Here is a 14412-nt window from a genome sequence, read left to right as displayed (position 1 = left end):
TAACTTCAGAAACTTTTGTGTCTCTGTGTAAGCGTTTTAATAGACTTTAGTTGTGGTTATGCACATTACCTTGCTGAATCATGTCAAGTGTATTATGGTAAGGAAGGGAAACAGCAGGCAGCCAATATCCTTTGTCTTTAAAGGAGACAACTTTTAAAGATGCCTGTTAAACAGTCTAATTATTGAAGCACTAATGCTATGGCAGCTGTTTGTTTTTCATTCTGAATCTTAAGTAGACTCTGAGTAAATGAGCTGGAGTAGCTGGATCTTGTCAGTGTGCTGAGATATGTTTGTGGCAAAAGACAGTCTGAGGTGTTGGGATGTGCTAGGCCATTAAGTTAAAAATAATCATCAAAACAAATATTAGCCAGTGAATCAGCTCTTGGCTGTTGACCTGTTAGTTCTCTAGTTAATAACCTAGAGACATAATCACCTAGATAACCTGGTGACCTCATGTTTATGTTGAAATCTAAGTTCCTCATCATTTTAGTAAAATTCTTTCTCTGTTTAATATTTTGCATACATTTTTTTAGTGGTGTCTCCTGGATTGAGTTCCTGAACAGCTCAAACTACCTAAAAGATATACTCGTACATCTGAGGGAGGGGCACCTCAGCAGAGCACAATACCTTTGGCTTCGACATGAGGTAAAACTTGCTTTCTTAAGGTTCCTCCACTTTTTAAAAAAAAATCAATCGATCAGTGCTGATAAATGTTCTTGGTGCTCATTGGCATATATGCTCAACCACAAGTCATCATGATTTCTTTATGTCCTGATGTTTAACTTCAAGAGTGCATTATCTTGTGTCTACTGTATGCAACTATAGAATGTCTTTTTTAGGGAGAGTTGGCAGCTGAATTTGATGAAGGATCCATGCATGCTTTGTTGAGCTCTATCCCATCAGACATCTCATCACAGGACCTTGGCATCTGGTTAAAGGGTGTGGTGGTCCCCTTCACATGGAGAGTCTTGCCGAAAGGCCAGGTACGATGGCTGATGTCCTGAACATGGACACTGGAGGGCTCCTTACTGGTGAAACAGAAACGTGATCGCAGAGATCACAAGTTTGGTCCCCAGTGATGCCACAGCCATCTGCTGCCAGGAGCCTGAGAGAGCAAAATTGGCTGCGCTCTTGAGAAGGGGCGGGTGGTCTACAGTCTCTCCCCTATCAATAACAGCAACATTGGCCAATCATAGGCATCCAAAAGCTCACGCAACTTCCTTCACACAAGTTGCACTTAATTTAGCTTTTGTTTAAAATGTTTGTTAAAAAATGTTATGACTCAAACTGAAAAACTCAACAAAACTTTCTTTTAAGTGACTACGTATTAATCTAAAATATCTGTTCATTAGAGAATCCTGGCCAAATGGTTGGAGCTACGTGCAAGGAATCTAGAATTAACGGAGAAGGTGAGAGTGTTAATGTAAAAGGCTTTTATTAATTACATATTTGTTTTTTTGTTTATTTGCTGTTATACCTCCAGCATTCTACTTTGTCTTTATAATATAATTATTTACATGGTCATTTCAGAATGGCTGGCCTCAGAATGGACTCATGCTCGCGGAGCTTGGTCTGCCTTCGTTCTGGATGTCAAGTAATCTGGTAATCTTTAGTTCTATTTTATCTTATGTATGTATGCATGTGAATTATTATTATTATTATTATTATTATTATTATTTGACTGGTGTAGAAATTTCAGAGTTTAATAAGCACTCACCCTGCATCTCCAATACAAAACATACTCTTCAGTGATGATAGAATTAGATATGCACTGTATCCAGAATTATTGTCATCTTTGAATAAAAAATATGTTAACTAACCAAGTAAAATTGTTCAAAATTTGGAGAATGGCTTCCTATTTACATCTTGCTTTGTTTTTAGTGTATTTGTAAAAATGGAATAACATAAAGGGATTGTCAAGGCACTTATAGTTATATGCATGTATGCATGTATGTAAGTCAAAATTGAAGTACAAAAGTTTCAAGAGAAACGGTACATTTTGAACAGAGGTTAGTTGTGCAAGAAATGTGTATATATTTAATTGTGTGTGTGTGTGTGTGTATGTATGTGAGAGTGAGAGAGAGAGAGAGAGAGAGACCTTCAGCTGCGTGCAATGTTTTTTATATATATCTATATAGGGAGTGTTTTCTGGTAGACTCTTAAACTGGTAACTTGCCCCTCTCTCTCTTTTGCTCTCTTTTCTTCACAATTGTCTGTTGTAAATATTTTTCTTAGTTTATCATTCCTCTCAAATTTGTTCTTTACAGACTGAGGACTGTAAGACAGAGGAGCTGGCGCATTTACAGTCACTGGTGACAAATTTACGACAACTCTGTGACCTCTACACGAAATACAATTGCCGGCTCTCTCTGTCTGACTTTGAGATGGTACAGTACACTTGTATAACTTTTTAAATTTGCGCCATTTACTCAAGCTTATGCAGTTCAAGCAACAAACAGTTAATTTTAGCACTTCAGAGAAAGCCTTAAAAAACAGGCAATAATTAAATTTGCATGCATTTACATTTGACGGCATTAACCAGCATAAGCAGTTAATATCTCCCCAACAATTAGGAGCAATTAAAACCTTTCTCTGATGTTTGTTTAATTGATTAGACTTGTGCTGTACCATTTGTAGGGAAGCACTCGCAGTATGGCTTTCCTGATGCTGGATAAAGTGCTTGCCCCAGAGCTTATTCCTGCAGTCATTGAGAACAGTGTTAGACCCTATACCCTTAAGCACAGGCTCGATCTCGATCATGTCCTGTTGGACTACATCAAGGTAACGCACCACCCCGTAGCCAGTTATTCTACTGCTCTTTTAGTGTTTTTTTGGGGGTTTTTTTAACACTGTTCTTTGGTTGTACTTTTTCTGTCAACAAAACACTTTGAATAGTGACATCAAAAGTACCAAAGCATGAGCCCATAATCAGTTTTTTTTTTTTTTTCCTTTTGAATATTTGCTGTAACTTGTACCATGTCTCCTTCACAGGATTTGCTGGACTGTTGTAGTTCTCAGATCACCTCTCTGTTCACTGAGTGGGAGGCCAAGGCAATAGCTGTGCTTCGCTGCATGACTGACACCAATGTAAGTCTTCTTAAAGGGAAGGTTTGGCCAAAAAAAACCCCCACAGATTTCCACTTGTCCAGACGTGTTTGGTGTCCAGTGTTTCTTTTATTAGATTTGCCAGGAGTGTCTAGGCTAGTGTAGCTGGCATATATCGAAAGCAGTTTCACCACAAACTGTCCATAAAAAACAAAACAAAAAAAAACCTCACCATAAAAACATGAAGTTTGTTGTTTATGTACTTGCTTCAAACGATTTTGTTAAAATATATAATCTCATCTTTTATCTTTGTAATAATCTTTGTAATCTCATTTTAAAATAAATTATGTAATCTCATTTTTAATTAAGCAATGTTGTAAAATAACATGGATAGTTTACATATTCAAATATACTTACAGTTGTATCTAAATTATCATTTGAATAACTTGCAACTTTCAGGTACAATTTTGCCTTAACAGGAAGTGAGGGGTTCTTGTTATCCAAGATGGCTTCAGCAATGTTAGAATGTTGACAGTTGCAAAGTTTAGTTCCAACCCCAATTTTCCACACTTGCGTTGCATCTAAATATTAGAGACTGAAATGCTGGAGGGAGCTGAGTTCTGCAGGACAGTACGTATCCAGGGCTGAAACTGGCCATGCCGGCCACAGATGCCTTCAGCTGCATGCTATTTTTGTTTGTTTGTTTGTTTTTGTTTAAGCCTTTTCTTGCTTTGCCCTTTGCCTTTTTGCAGTAAGTTTCACTTAAAGAATAACTGTAAAAGTACAGCATGTGTGGTGGTAATTTAGATTTTGACCATTTTTTAAAATTTCTAAAACCAAGTCAGTCCTACAGCCCAGATGTACATATGTGCTCATTTCAGCTGGTGATGGATGCTGTCCTAGAGATTATGTACAAGGCAGTGGTTCCATGGAATGGCACTGTAGAGACTCTAGTTCAGCAGCATCTGGAAAAGGAGCACCCCAAGTAAGTAACCACTAAGGTCAACACTAATGAGGAGGACCTTATGGTGGTCATTTTTCTGGTTGTTTTTTTCCTTTTTTCCTTGTTTTTCCTTTTTTTAGTTTCATGAACCCCTAAAGTTTAAAGATACTGGTGTTAAACAGTCTAATCATCAAACCACTAATGTAAGTATGGTAAAGAGGGGAAACAGCAGGCAGTCAATATCCTTTGTCTTTAAAGGAGACTCAACTTTTAAAGATACGTGTTAAACAGTAATTATTGAAGCACTAATGCTATGGCAACTGCTTGTCTTTCATACTGAATCTTAAGTAGACTCTTTGAATACATGAACCTGAGCATGAGCTGGAGTAGCTGGATCTTGTCAACGTGCTGAGATATGTTTGTTGCAAAAGACAATCTGAGGTTTTGGGAATTGCTAGCCGTTAAGTTAAAAATAATCATCCAAACAAGTATTGACCCGTGATGGAGCTGTTGGCTGTTGACCTGTTAGTTTTCTAGTTAATAATATAGAGACATAATCACCTAGATAAACATGAGGTCACCAGGTTATGTTGAAATGCAAGTTCATAAGCATTATAGTAACATTTTAATATTTTTGCTCACATTGTGTTTAGTTGTTTGTTTAGTTGTCCTGAAACCAGCAGCAGATCAGTGTGTAGTGCTCTTGAGAATTTGTAATGAATGCCATCAGCAGTTGTCTTAGAAACGAATACACCTGTGCATGTCATATGCATGTCAGATCGTAGATTGTCTCTGCACCGTTTGCCTTGGGAACTTTGCGGTGAACACCGGCAATAGAATAACGAAGGAAAAGGTTTGTTTTCAGATACGATCAGCCAAATGAAGACACGCTTTAGCAGTCTCTGATGACCTGTGAACTACCCTGACCCTTTATACCATGATAGGGGGGGTTGTTATGGATAGGTGAGAAATATCTAAGCAACTGATGGTTATTCATTAAAAACAATGTCTTGCTGCCAAGTGGTGGAGTTGCACTGAGGTGATCAGCTGCTTGGTTTGTGAATAGAACCAGGATACAACAGAATCTAACAATATCGATGAAATAGAGATGTCATGATAAATAAAAGCCTAAATGAAAATGACTTTTTATTATGTTTTATAAACCCTGGTGTAATGTATGTAGGTGTGGTATCGTAATAATGGTGGTGTGTTCTCTTAGGCAGCAGCTTTTAAGAGAGAGCTATCGTTTAATGGAGATGAAGAAACTTCTGCGATGCTATGGAATTCGCAACGTAACACTTTCAAACTCGAGAGACACAATGGTGGGTGCATTACTTTTATTTTTATTATTATTATTTTGGCCTAAAACAATGTGTTTATGCCCAGTCTTATGTGTTAATACCCTAAATGACTGGCATGTAACTTGCATATGTTCTTGTGTAGGAGTTTTTCAGGGACAGATAAAATGACAGATACAGTCTTGATTGGATTGTGGTTAAATATAGGTTATTGTAAGAAATAAAGACTAAAAGACTGAACTTGGTAAACGTGCTCAACAAGCTAGATTGATCATTGGATGCAGATATGCAAGTACTAGAAATAAAGACTCGAGGAAAAGATTGTTCATCAGTGTGTGCGTGTGTGCGCGTGTGTGCGTGCGTGCGTGCGCTTGCGTGCGTGCGTGCACTCCTTGAACAGATGCTGGTGAGACACATTCTGAAGCAGAATCTGCCCACCTCTCTGGAGGACTCTCTGAAGCTTGCACACACCTATAAACTGAACCTGTATGAAATCCACTATATCCACTGCATTCAACTTTTGGAGCTGAATGAGGTACATGAATGCCAGCAGACTTCCTGTACTATGATTACAAGCATATTATGTTAAGAAATTTATCAAATTATTTCAGTACAAGGGATGCACATGCATACACTGACAGGCCGCTTTATTAGGATTACACTGAACCAGTACCCTAATACGTCTTGCAGGGATTCTACATAGTGTGGGAAGCATTTGTTCCATTACATAATTCCTGCAGAGTTTTCAGCTGTCACACCCCAGTGAGTCAGTTTGTGGAGTTCAAATGATGCCTGATGAGTACTGGGGGAGGTGCAGTGTGTGACAGTGAAACATTCCCCATACCATTACATCAGCAGTAGCAGCCTGAACTGTTGACCTGAGCAAGGTGAGGTCCAGTCAGGCTGTTTACTGACCCAGTTGTCCTGCCTGTCGCAGCAGAAATCAAGATTCACCAGATAAGGTGGCATTTTTCTAATCTGACTGTGCTGTTTCAGTGAGGCTGTACCCACTGTAGCTCACTGTGTGGAACTTGGTGTGGTGGTCTGTAGTTGTATCAGATCCTTGAGGACATGCATGCGCTACTGTAACCTTCCTCTCGGCTTGAGTCAGTTCTCTTCTCTTTCAACAAGTCATTTCTGCAAAGCTGCTGTTCACTACACATTTTTGTTCTGCGTGAATGCTACTGACCATAAACTCTAGACACTCTTGTGCATGAAAATCCCAGGGAATCATCAGTTTCAGAATTACTCAAACCAGCCTCTCTGTCACTTGGATCACATTTCTACCCATTCTGATATTTGATGTGAACATTTAACTGAAGCTCCTGACCCCTGCTGGCATAATATGTATTATGCTGCTATCACATGATTGGTTGATGTGATAATTACATGAATAAGCTGGTGTTCAGGTGTTCCTAATAGAGTGTATATAGGAAAAATGTATATATATATATATATATGAGAGAGAGAGATTGTAAAACCATGTGAATTTCCATCTTCAGTGTGTTTTTTATTTCCAGAGGGAGAAGTGTATAGCACAGTTGAAGAAGATGCCACCAGCTGAGGCATCACTTGTGATTGAACGACTCGCAAGCTGGGCAAGATTCCAGCTGCAGGCCAAGCAGACTAACACTGAGGTGGTGTGGAGGGGGTGGGGTAGACCATTACTGAGGTGGTGTGGAGTAGGTGGGGGTGGTGATGGCTAAAGAGTGCAATGAGTGTTTGTCCATAAATATTATTGCATTATGTGAAACGTTAAAATGTCAAAAATCAAGCTTTGACTACCCAACAGACTAGGCTGTTTCTTTCTCAGAGCAAGTTCCTATTGTGGACTGCTTCTTAGCAGAGGCTTGCAGGATGTTTTAAATGTATGCACCTCTAAGATTTACAAACAGCCACTTGCATTCAACAGCTGAAGGAGCTACAGATGCGAGTTGCCCAGACGATGGTAGAGGCACTGAGATACCTGCACAGCATTCAGAGAGGTGAGAAATTTATGGACCACAATTTTACTTTTGACACTTTTAATAGTACTTAAAGCTAATCAGGAGCTGTCCAATTGGCACCATGGCTGGTACACACAATTTCTGGTCTTTCCCAGAACCTGGCATGCCATCCAAGTGTAGTGATTCCTTTGTGGGCCTTTCATGCGTAACTGTAATAGGGTGGTAAGTTTTCCCTTATCTTTACTACGATTGTAGCTAAAGTCAGCTTGTTCCTTTCACAGATGATGCCTTAAAGAGGATGGGATGTGAGAACAACCTGAAAATGTTCACAGCCATTGCTCACTTGCAGGTAACTCTTCATTTCATTGTAAGCAATGATGTGGCCAGGTTAAAGTGCACCAGTGCTTCTCATCGCTGTCATGTTTAACAGCTTCCCAAAAATGTAGGTTACAGTTCTACAGCAGTCTATTTTTACCACACAGGGACATTGGACTGCATGGAAAAGCCTAAACCCTAAACATCTTGCAGCAAATTTAGTTAGGACCTAATCTTAAGATTACATAAAGTATTTGAGAATATTGCATTTTAGAAAGGAATCTATTAACCCTATAAGCGAATAGGTTTTCACATAGCTGAGACCCAGTGGAGGTACTGCTACTGTTTTAACAAACTGGTTTATTGATCGGTGCCCTGCACATGCACCTCAGGAGGACTTCGACATCTTCCTCACCCCTGAGGAGTATGAAGACCCAGCAGTACGGCAGCAGTTCAACCAGCAGCTCATCACTGCATATGAAAACACACGAGCCTGGCGCCATTCCAGGAAAAAGCACCCTGACAAGGCCGTCAGCAGTACAGTAGAGAGCAAGGCCAAAGCAGCAGTGGCCAACGACCCTGACGGCAAAACCAGGACACTCTCCACAGAGTCCGGCCTCTACAGACTGGCAAGGCACCTTCAGAGGACTGAACAGGAGCTGTGGGCTGACCTGGCAGTGAGAGCTTTAGATGCTGGTAATGTGGAGAAGGCCCTTAAAATCCTCAGGTAAGGGTAAGGGTAATTTTAATAAAGCTGCTGTGGTTAGAATTCACATTCCAGAAGGAAACCACCAGATGAATTAGATACTTTGGCCAGGAGACCAAGCTTCATAAAAGGGGGGGGTCCTACTACCCTACACATCAGGATCGCCAGGGAATCCAGTGTTTCTTGTCAATACAGAATGCTTCTGAATGGCCTAGACTGCAATAACTGGTAAGTGTTCCCTCTCTTCCGCTCTAGTGAGCTGTACCAGCATCATCCCAACTCCAGTACAGGCCGGGTACTCTTCAGCACAGCCCAGCGCCTCTGCCAGATGCTGGAAGACAACGTCCCAATGGTGCTGCCCGAGAGAGTCGACCTCCCAGGCCTCATCCACAAGCTGGCCTGTCAGGCCATCACTATCTGCCACTCTGGTACCTGGGCCTTTACTGGAATGAAACTTGTCAAATGTTTTCTGGTTCTTGCGCTCTGTGAATAACACATTAATGGCCTGTTGCAGAGTGGAACTGTGACAGCGAGGTTTTATTTACACCTACACATCTGCCGTGCTTTCTCTAATGAAAGTATTTGCTTACAGTATAAGTACTAGGATAAATTAATACTTGGTTCCAGTTGGCTTGGATATGGCTTGGATGCTTCTAAAATTATAACTCCTTCCTATAATTTAAGAACTATGTTTTTCAAAATCAGGTTCTTTAGCTAATACAAATGATTCATTATTTTTTCCACTATTACTTTTCAAGATTTTCTAGGTTATACATTTTACAATCCCTACATCCAGAGGCCCTATAAATGCATCTATTCATTCCTATCTGTGTACTGTTGAGACTGCCGACTGTTGGTGTGCATGGGTTTAGCTGATGGAGTCCATCTCTGTGACACAGATCTGCTACTTGACTGTGTGGAGCTGTGCAAAAGCACCAGAGGGGCTGCTGATGTTTACCGACAGTGTCAGATCGATGACTACGGCTTTGTTGCAAAGGTATATGTCTGCCAGATGCCAGTTTGTGATGCTCTTTTTCTATTTTCTTTTATCTTATTTTTTTAAATAAAATAATTTCTTTAAATAATACCACGCATGTTCAGGATACTGTGTTGAGTGGTGAGGAAGTTGCCTACACCGAGTCCAGTCTCCAGGATGTCTTCAATGAGGATGGCATTGTGCTCGATCCGCTCTCAGTCCTCCCAGTGCAGTATAAGATCACCAACAGCCTTCTGCCTCTCTCAGGTAGCTTTTCTACCAGGATACACACCAGGAACACACCAGCTTTTCTACCAGGAAAAAGCATAATCGAGACAGCACCACACTTTTTGCCAGCTGTGACACATTAGAGCTTAGATTGCTTAAGCACATAAGAAAACTATTTCAGCTGGTCAGCATACATAGTTATGATGGCAGTAATGTTTTTCTGCATATTTTGTTGAAGGTTGTCTTTGAGATTTCATTATGGTTTTGTATTTCATCTTTTATGATTTGGCTTATATCAGACTGCTCTATATTGCTGTTATGTTTGACACAACATGAAATCACATTGTGTTTCTCTCTCTTCTGCTCTCCAGACTCGACCCTTCCTCCCCTGGGCTGCTCATGTTTGTCATATTGTGCTCGTCAGGAAGGTACGTCCATTCATGAAGCCGTCATGTTTCATGCCTAATGTTAATTTTCATTAATTACATTAATTGTCATTATTAGGTTATAATTGATTGAGAGTAATTGCTTTCACTGGCAGGATGTCTGTTTTTAATAGAATAATACCTCTAACATCTAACCTGTCTCTAATAGAATAATAAGATATGTTAAGTACTTGATTAACTGGTATGTGTGTCATGATACAATAGTGTAATATGCCATGGATATGCCATGTAGGGTCAGTGAGTGATGGTGGAATAGACATCTGGAAGGGTGCCTACTCTTAGACGTTTTAGAGTAAGGCACACACTGATTTGATGTTTTAGTCCCTTTCAGGTTTTCCACATTTTTATGTTTTGAAATATGTTGTTAATGTATTAAAAGTAAGAAACTAATATATTCAATTTACTTAAGTATTCAGACCCATCGCTTACTGTAAGAATCCGGTTTATTGGCCAAGTATGCAGACATGCACAAGGAATACTAATGGATAAAGTTGGCTAAAGCTTTTTTGCAGCAGTGACAGTGACAGTCTCAGGGGTTCTTAGGATTGATCCTACAAGCTTAGCACACCTTTCTGTTGAAAGGCTGTCCCATTCTTCCTTCAAGCTCAGCTAGGTTGGATGGAAAGCGTAGCTGCACAGTCATTTTCAGGTCTCTCCGAAGAGCTCTCAAAGCTTTTTCTGTATTTTCTCGGCAGTGTGCTTTGGGTCTCCTTGAAATATAAACCTTCACACCAGCCTGAAATTTTGGTCCCTCTGGAAAATATTTATAAAATAAATTTAAAAGAAATATAAAAATATTTATCTATATAAATATCTAGATTTTTATGCATCCATCTACTCTGGCTAGCCTCCTAGACCCTGTCACAGGCAAACGTTCCCGCAGCACGATACTGCCACCACTATGTTTGACCGTGCGATTTTAATGGAGTGGTGCACAGTGCACTGGTTCCTTGGTACATACCACTGGGAATTGTGGCAAAATAGTTAAATTTTAATTTCCTCAGACCAGAAGCTCTTGCTTCACATGGTCTGAGAATTGTGCGGGGGGGGTTAGTCTGAAGCTCAGTCCAAGTCATATACAGACAGATAGTCACATACAGTCCTATATTCCTTAGGGTAAATTAAAAACGTTTTCCTTCTGTGTTGATCTAGGCACAGACTTTGTCCGTCCTCTGTTGGCACCCATGGCCACGATGCTACAGAGCCTGCAGGAGTGCAGCCAGCTGGAGCTGGCTCTCAGGCTCCTGATGGAGTCGTACGGCTCCATCCTACAGCACTTCGTCTCCAACAACATGGACATCAACCTGAGCATGAAGGTTTGACTGAGCTTCCGGTCTAGTTCATAGGAAAATGTTATATAGAGAAGACGAATCTGACTGAATTTTTTCTACTTAATTTCTTTTCTTCAGCTTCATACAAACAGCTGTTTAGTCCGAGACAAACAGACACTTGATGCAATAGAGAAGACGGCTCTCGCTTCTGTCAGAACGGTCGTGGTCTCCTTGTTACATAAGGTTAGTACATTCAAAATGGAATGAATAATTAATTGTTTTAATATTTATGAAATGTTATTATTTATTTTTTAAAATATTTGATAGGTTCTAAGCTGGAGAGTGATAGACTGTGACTTGGCCATTGGACTTTGCACCATGTTGTGTAAATCTGAAGTTATGGATATACTGTGGAAAATAATTACCAGCGCTTGGCAAAACTATGACAAGATCATGGTAAGACCCATTGTTAGTTTATAAGCCTGTGATCACTTCCTTTGTCTTTGGCTTATTAATCCACTTCCTTCTGTTGTTCTTGTCAGGCTGTTGCCATGGTTGGCGCTCATTTCTGCTCCCTGTATCATGATGAACAAGAGAAGAAGTTGTTCTTGTTGGTCATCACAGATGCCAAATGGGGCATTAAGCTTGGGAAACTTGGGGTTGGTTTTAAGGAAATGTTTATAATTTGTTTTACTTTTCTAAGAACATCTGAATCTGCATGGTTTTTCACAATAATATTGAATCTGTTAGGTTGTCACTTGGCATATTACCTTGAGAATGCATTGAATGTGCATCCACTGTCTTTTTTGTTTGTTTGATTGTTTGTTTGTTTTTTGTTTTGTTTTGTTTTGCCAGGTTTCTATTCAGTCTGTGTTTAGACAGTGTTCAGAGACTAAGAGGAACTTAATTCCAGTACTGGTAAAGAACAAAAACATCACTGCTGAGATCTTAAAGGAGTACTGCAAGTGAGACTTTCCCACATTAATCCGTTAAGGGCACGCTCTCAAATTTTTATTTGCAATTAACAGAATGTATGAATGGATTGCTGAATCAGTTTGTCCGTCTGCTTTATAGCACATACGGCTTGGACGGTGACTCTGCCCTCAGTCTCTACATCACCACCTTGTTGCTACAAGAGGACAGAGAGTTCAAGCCAGCTGATGTTTTTGCTGGTGACACCCAATTGCCGCAGGGGGATGAGGAATTGGAACTAGCGCACAAAGACATACTGGAGCATGCCCTGCAGATTGTTCCTCAACTGAGCTGCACCAGAGATCTGGTCATAAGTCTGCACACAGCACTGACCAAGGTGAGCCACACTGTCAACATGGAGTACATCCACTTTTGTTTTAAACCTGGTTTCTTTTTTTTTAAAACCCCCCCACTAATTTTTAACTTTTTAACGATTAACACCAGTGATGAAGACACAGCACCAATTAATATGTTAAGATGGAATGATTAAAACAATTTTGAACAGTAGAAGGGAATGTATTGTGCTTACTTACCCATTGCATGCCACACTAGATACCAAGAGTCTCACATCTGAGACTCTTGCTCTACTCAGGAGCTTTATGCCAGTAAACATTTATAATTACACATTAAATGATTTCTAAGGAATAGAGCCAAAGTTTGAACAGTATACAGTAAGTAAATTGGAGTGTGTGAGGCTTATGGTGAAGAGAAAGAAACTGGAGAAGTTTGTGATATGTGAGCTAAATGACTATTTCAGCTAAAATGTACATTTGACAAAGGGCAGAAGTGTCGACTTTGCACCTAGCCTGTGAACGAGCGCTTCCCCTTGCTAATGTGTGTTCCTGCTGACCTCAAAGTGCTTTCATTATTATTGCCTCTCATACAGTATGCCAGTGGTTTTTAGCGAGATGGTGAATGTGAAATAGCACGGTGACTGCTTATCTGCTTTTCATTCAGCATGCCTGTCCATCTGCCTGCTTTTCCCTTTCTTTCCATTTTCTTTTGCTTTCTTTCTCTCTTTTTCAGCTGAATCCATACAACTATGAGAGGATTGAAAGAGTTCTTAAAACCATTCAGATTGCTGATGAAAGTACCACCCTCTTACCACTCAGTCAGGTAAAGGCTTTTTTTGTTTTGGTAGATTCCTTTACATGGCTTAAGAGTCTGTTTATGCTTCTAAAAATAGCTGTGTATGCTTATAAAAATAGCTATTTCTGTGTTAATATGGTTAATATTAATATTAATTATGGTTATAACTCCATGTGCTTATGGAGTTATAAATGACCTCTACCAATATATTTTTCTTCATCATAATACAGATGATGGGATTGCTCCAACACCTGAAGTCACACAAACGCATTTCTCCCCCTACTGACCTGGAGAACACTTATCTTCTGGAGAACACTCTGGAATCCACTCCACTTGCCTACACGCGCTTGCCGTTCCATCTTCTTCTCCAGACCAACCTCTACTTCTGGAAGATTATTTGTGAGTATCAATATTAGAAGGGGTTCTCTTAGTCTTGGTGGTCGTTTGAATGCAATTTTATTCTCTTTAGACCCTTTCAGATTCTCAAACAAGAACTTAATACAGTATCCAGTGTTCAAATTAATATCTGAATATCGACGCTCTTGTGAATTTGTTTGTATAATGTGCATGAAATACAGTTCTGTTTTAGCTTGGCGCAGTAGTTTCCATCCAGAATCTAACCCCAGCTAACTTGTTTGACTTGGAAAGGATATTGTGGTAATAGGTTAAATAAAATCCCCTTTAGTCACAGACCATTATAGGAAACCAAAACAAATAATTAATAACAATTATTTAAACTGATGATGATTTTCTTCTATGGCTTCATGGTTCTACTCATTATTTATGCATGCTTAGTTTTACATGCTTGCATTTGAAAAGTTTTGTAACCTCTTTTTAATTAATATTGATATTAAATGTTAATCATGGTTTTGTATAGCTATAAGAGATTACAATTGTCTCACCTTCATTTGTTTCATTGTCATAATGCCACTTTCATTTTTTTCCTTAACTTACTCATTCCATACGTTTGTGCTTATGGAATGTTTTATATCAAACAAATATATGTAGTACTGTTGTTGAAAATGACAAGTTGAATAAACTGCTTTTGCCTCTGGTGTATGTTTGTGTGTTTACTTGTCTGTGTGTGTGTTTACAGCTCCTGAGCTTAATGAGGAGACCTTACCCACATTGCTCCTCATATCCAAACTCATGAAGGTGAGATGATATCATCACACTA

At 39.6% G+C, this 14412-nt stretch overlaps 1 protein-coding gene across 4 annotated transcripts in view; it reads left to right on the top strand.

Moving 5' to 3' along the window:
- Positions 1-14412, top strand: part of kntc1 (kinetochore associated 1) — a 36191-nt gene that overhangs the window by 6679 nt on the left and 15100 nt on the right. For 3 of the 4 annotated variants that reach the window (XR_014123387.1, XM_081713466.1, XM_081713471.1), the window contains exons 18-44: positions 534-645; positions 840-983; positions 1353-1409; positions 1531-1602; positions 2268-2387; positions 2638-2781; positions 2992-3087; positions 3927-4030; positions 5208-5310; positions 5687-5821; positions 6807-6923; positions 7199-7271; positions 7514-7581; positions 7940-8274; positions 8509-8681; positions 9153-9250; positions 9355-9496; positions 9829-9885; positions 11056-11219; positions 11313-11417; positions 11502-11630; positions 11717-11833; positions 12030-12139; positions 12249-12483; positions 13173-13262; positions 13466-13634; positions 14332-14390. Coding sequence is in view for 3 of the 4 variants with exons in the window: in XM_081713466.1 (XP_081569592.1) it covers positions 534-645; positions 840-983; positions 1353-1409; positions 1531-1602; positions 2268-2387; positions 2638-2781; positions 2992-3087; positions 3927-4030; positions 5208-5310; positions 5687-5821; positions 6807-6923; positions 7199-7271; positions 7514-7581; positions 7940-8274; positions 8509-8681; positions 9153-9250; positions 9355-9496; positions 9829-9885; positions 11056-11219; positions 11313-11417; positions 11502-11630; positions 11717-11833; positions 12030-12139; positions 12249-12483; positions 13173-13262; positions 13466-13634; positions 14332-14390 (3328 nt within the window). In the remaining variant the exon portion in view is untranslated. The remainder of the gene's footprint in view (positions 1-533; positions 646-839; positions 984-1352; positions 1410-1530; positions 1603-2267; positions 2388-2637; positions 2782-2991; positions 3088-3926; positions 4031-5207; positions 5311-5686; positions 5822-6806; positions 6924-7198; positions 7272-7513; positions 7582-7939; positions 8275-8508; positions 8682-9152; positions 9251-9354; positions 9497-9828; positions 9886-11055; positions 11220-11312; positions 11418-11501; positions 11631-11716; positions 11834-12029; positions 12140-12248; positions 12484-13172; positions 13263-13465; positions 13635-14331; positions 14391-14412) is intronic. The other variant, XM_081713468.1, reaches the window with a different exon arrangement.

Source organism: Electrophorus electricus, chromosome 1 (assembly GCF_041902795.1).
Source record: "Electrophorus electricus isolate QZ-2024a chromosome 1, ASM4190279v1, whole genome shotgun sequence".
Classification (NCBI taxonomy): domain Eukaryota; kingdom Metazoa; phylum Chordata; class Actinopteri; order Gymnotiformes; family Gymnotidae; genus Electrophorus; species Electrophorus electricus.
This window is presented reverse-complemented; position numbering and strand designations above follow the sequence as displayed.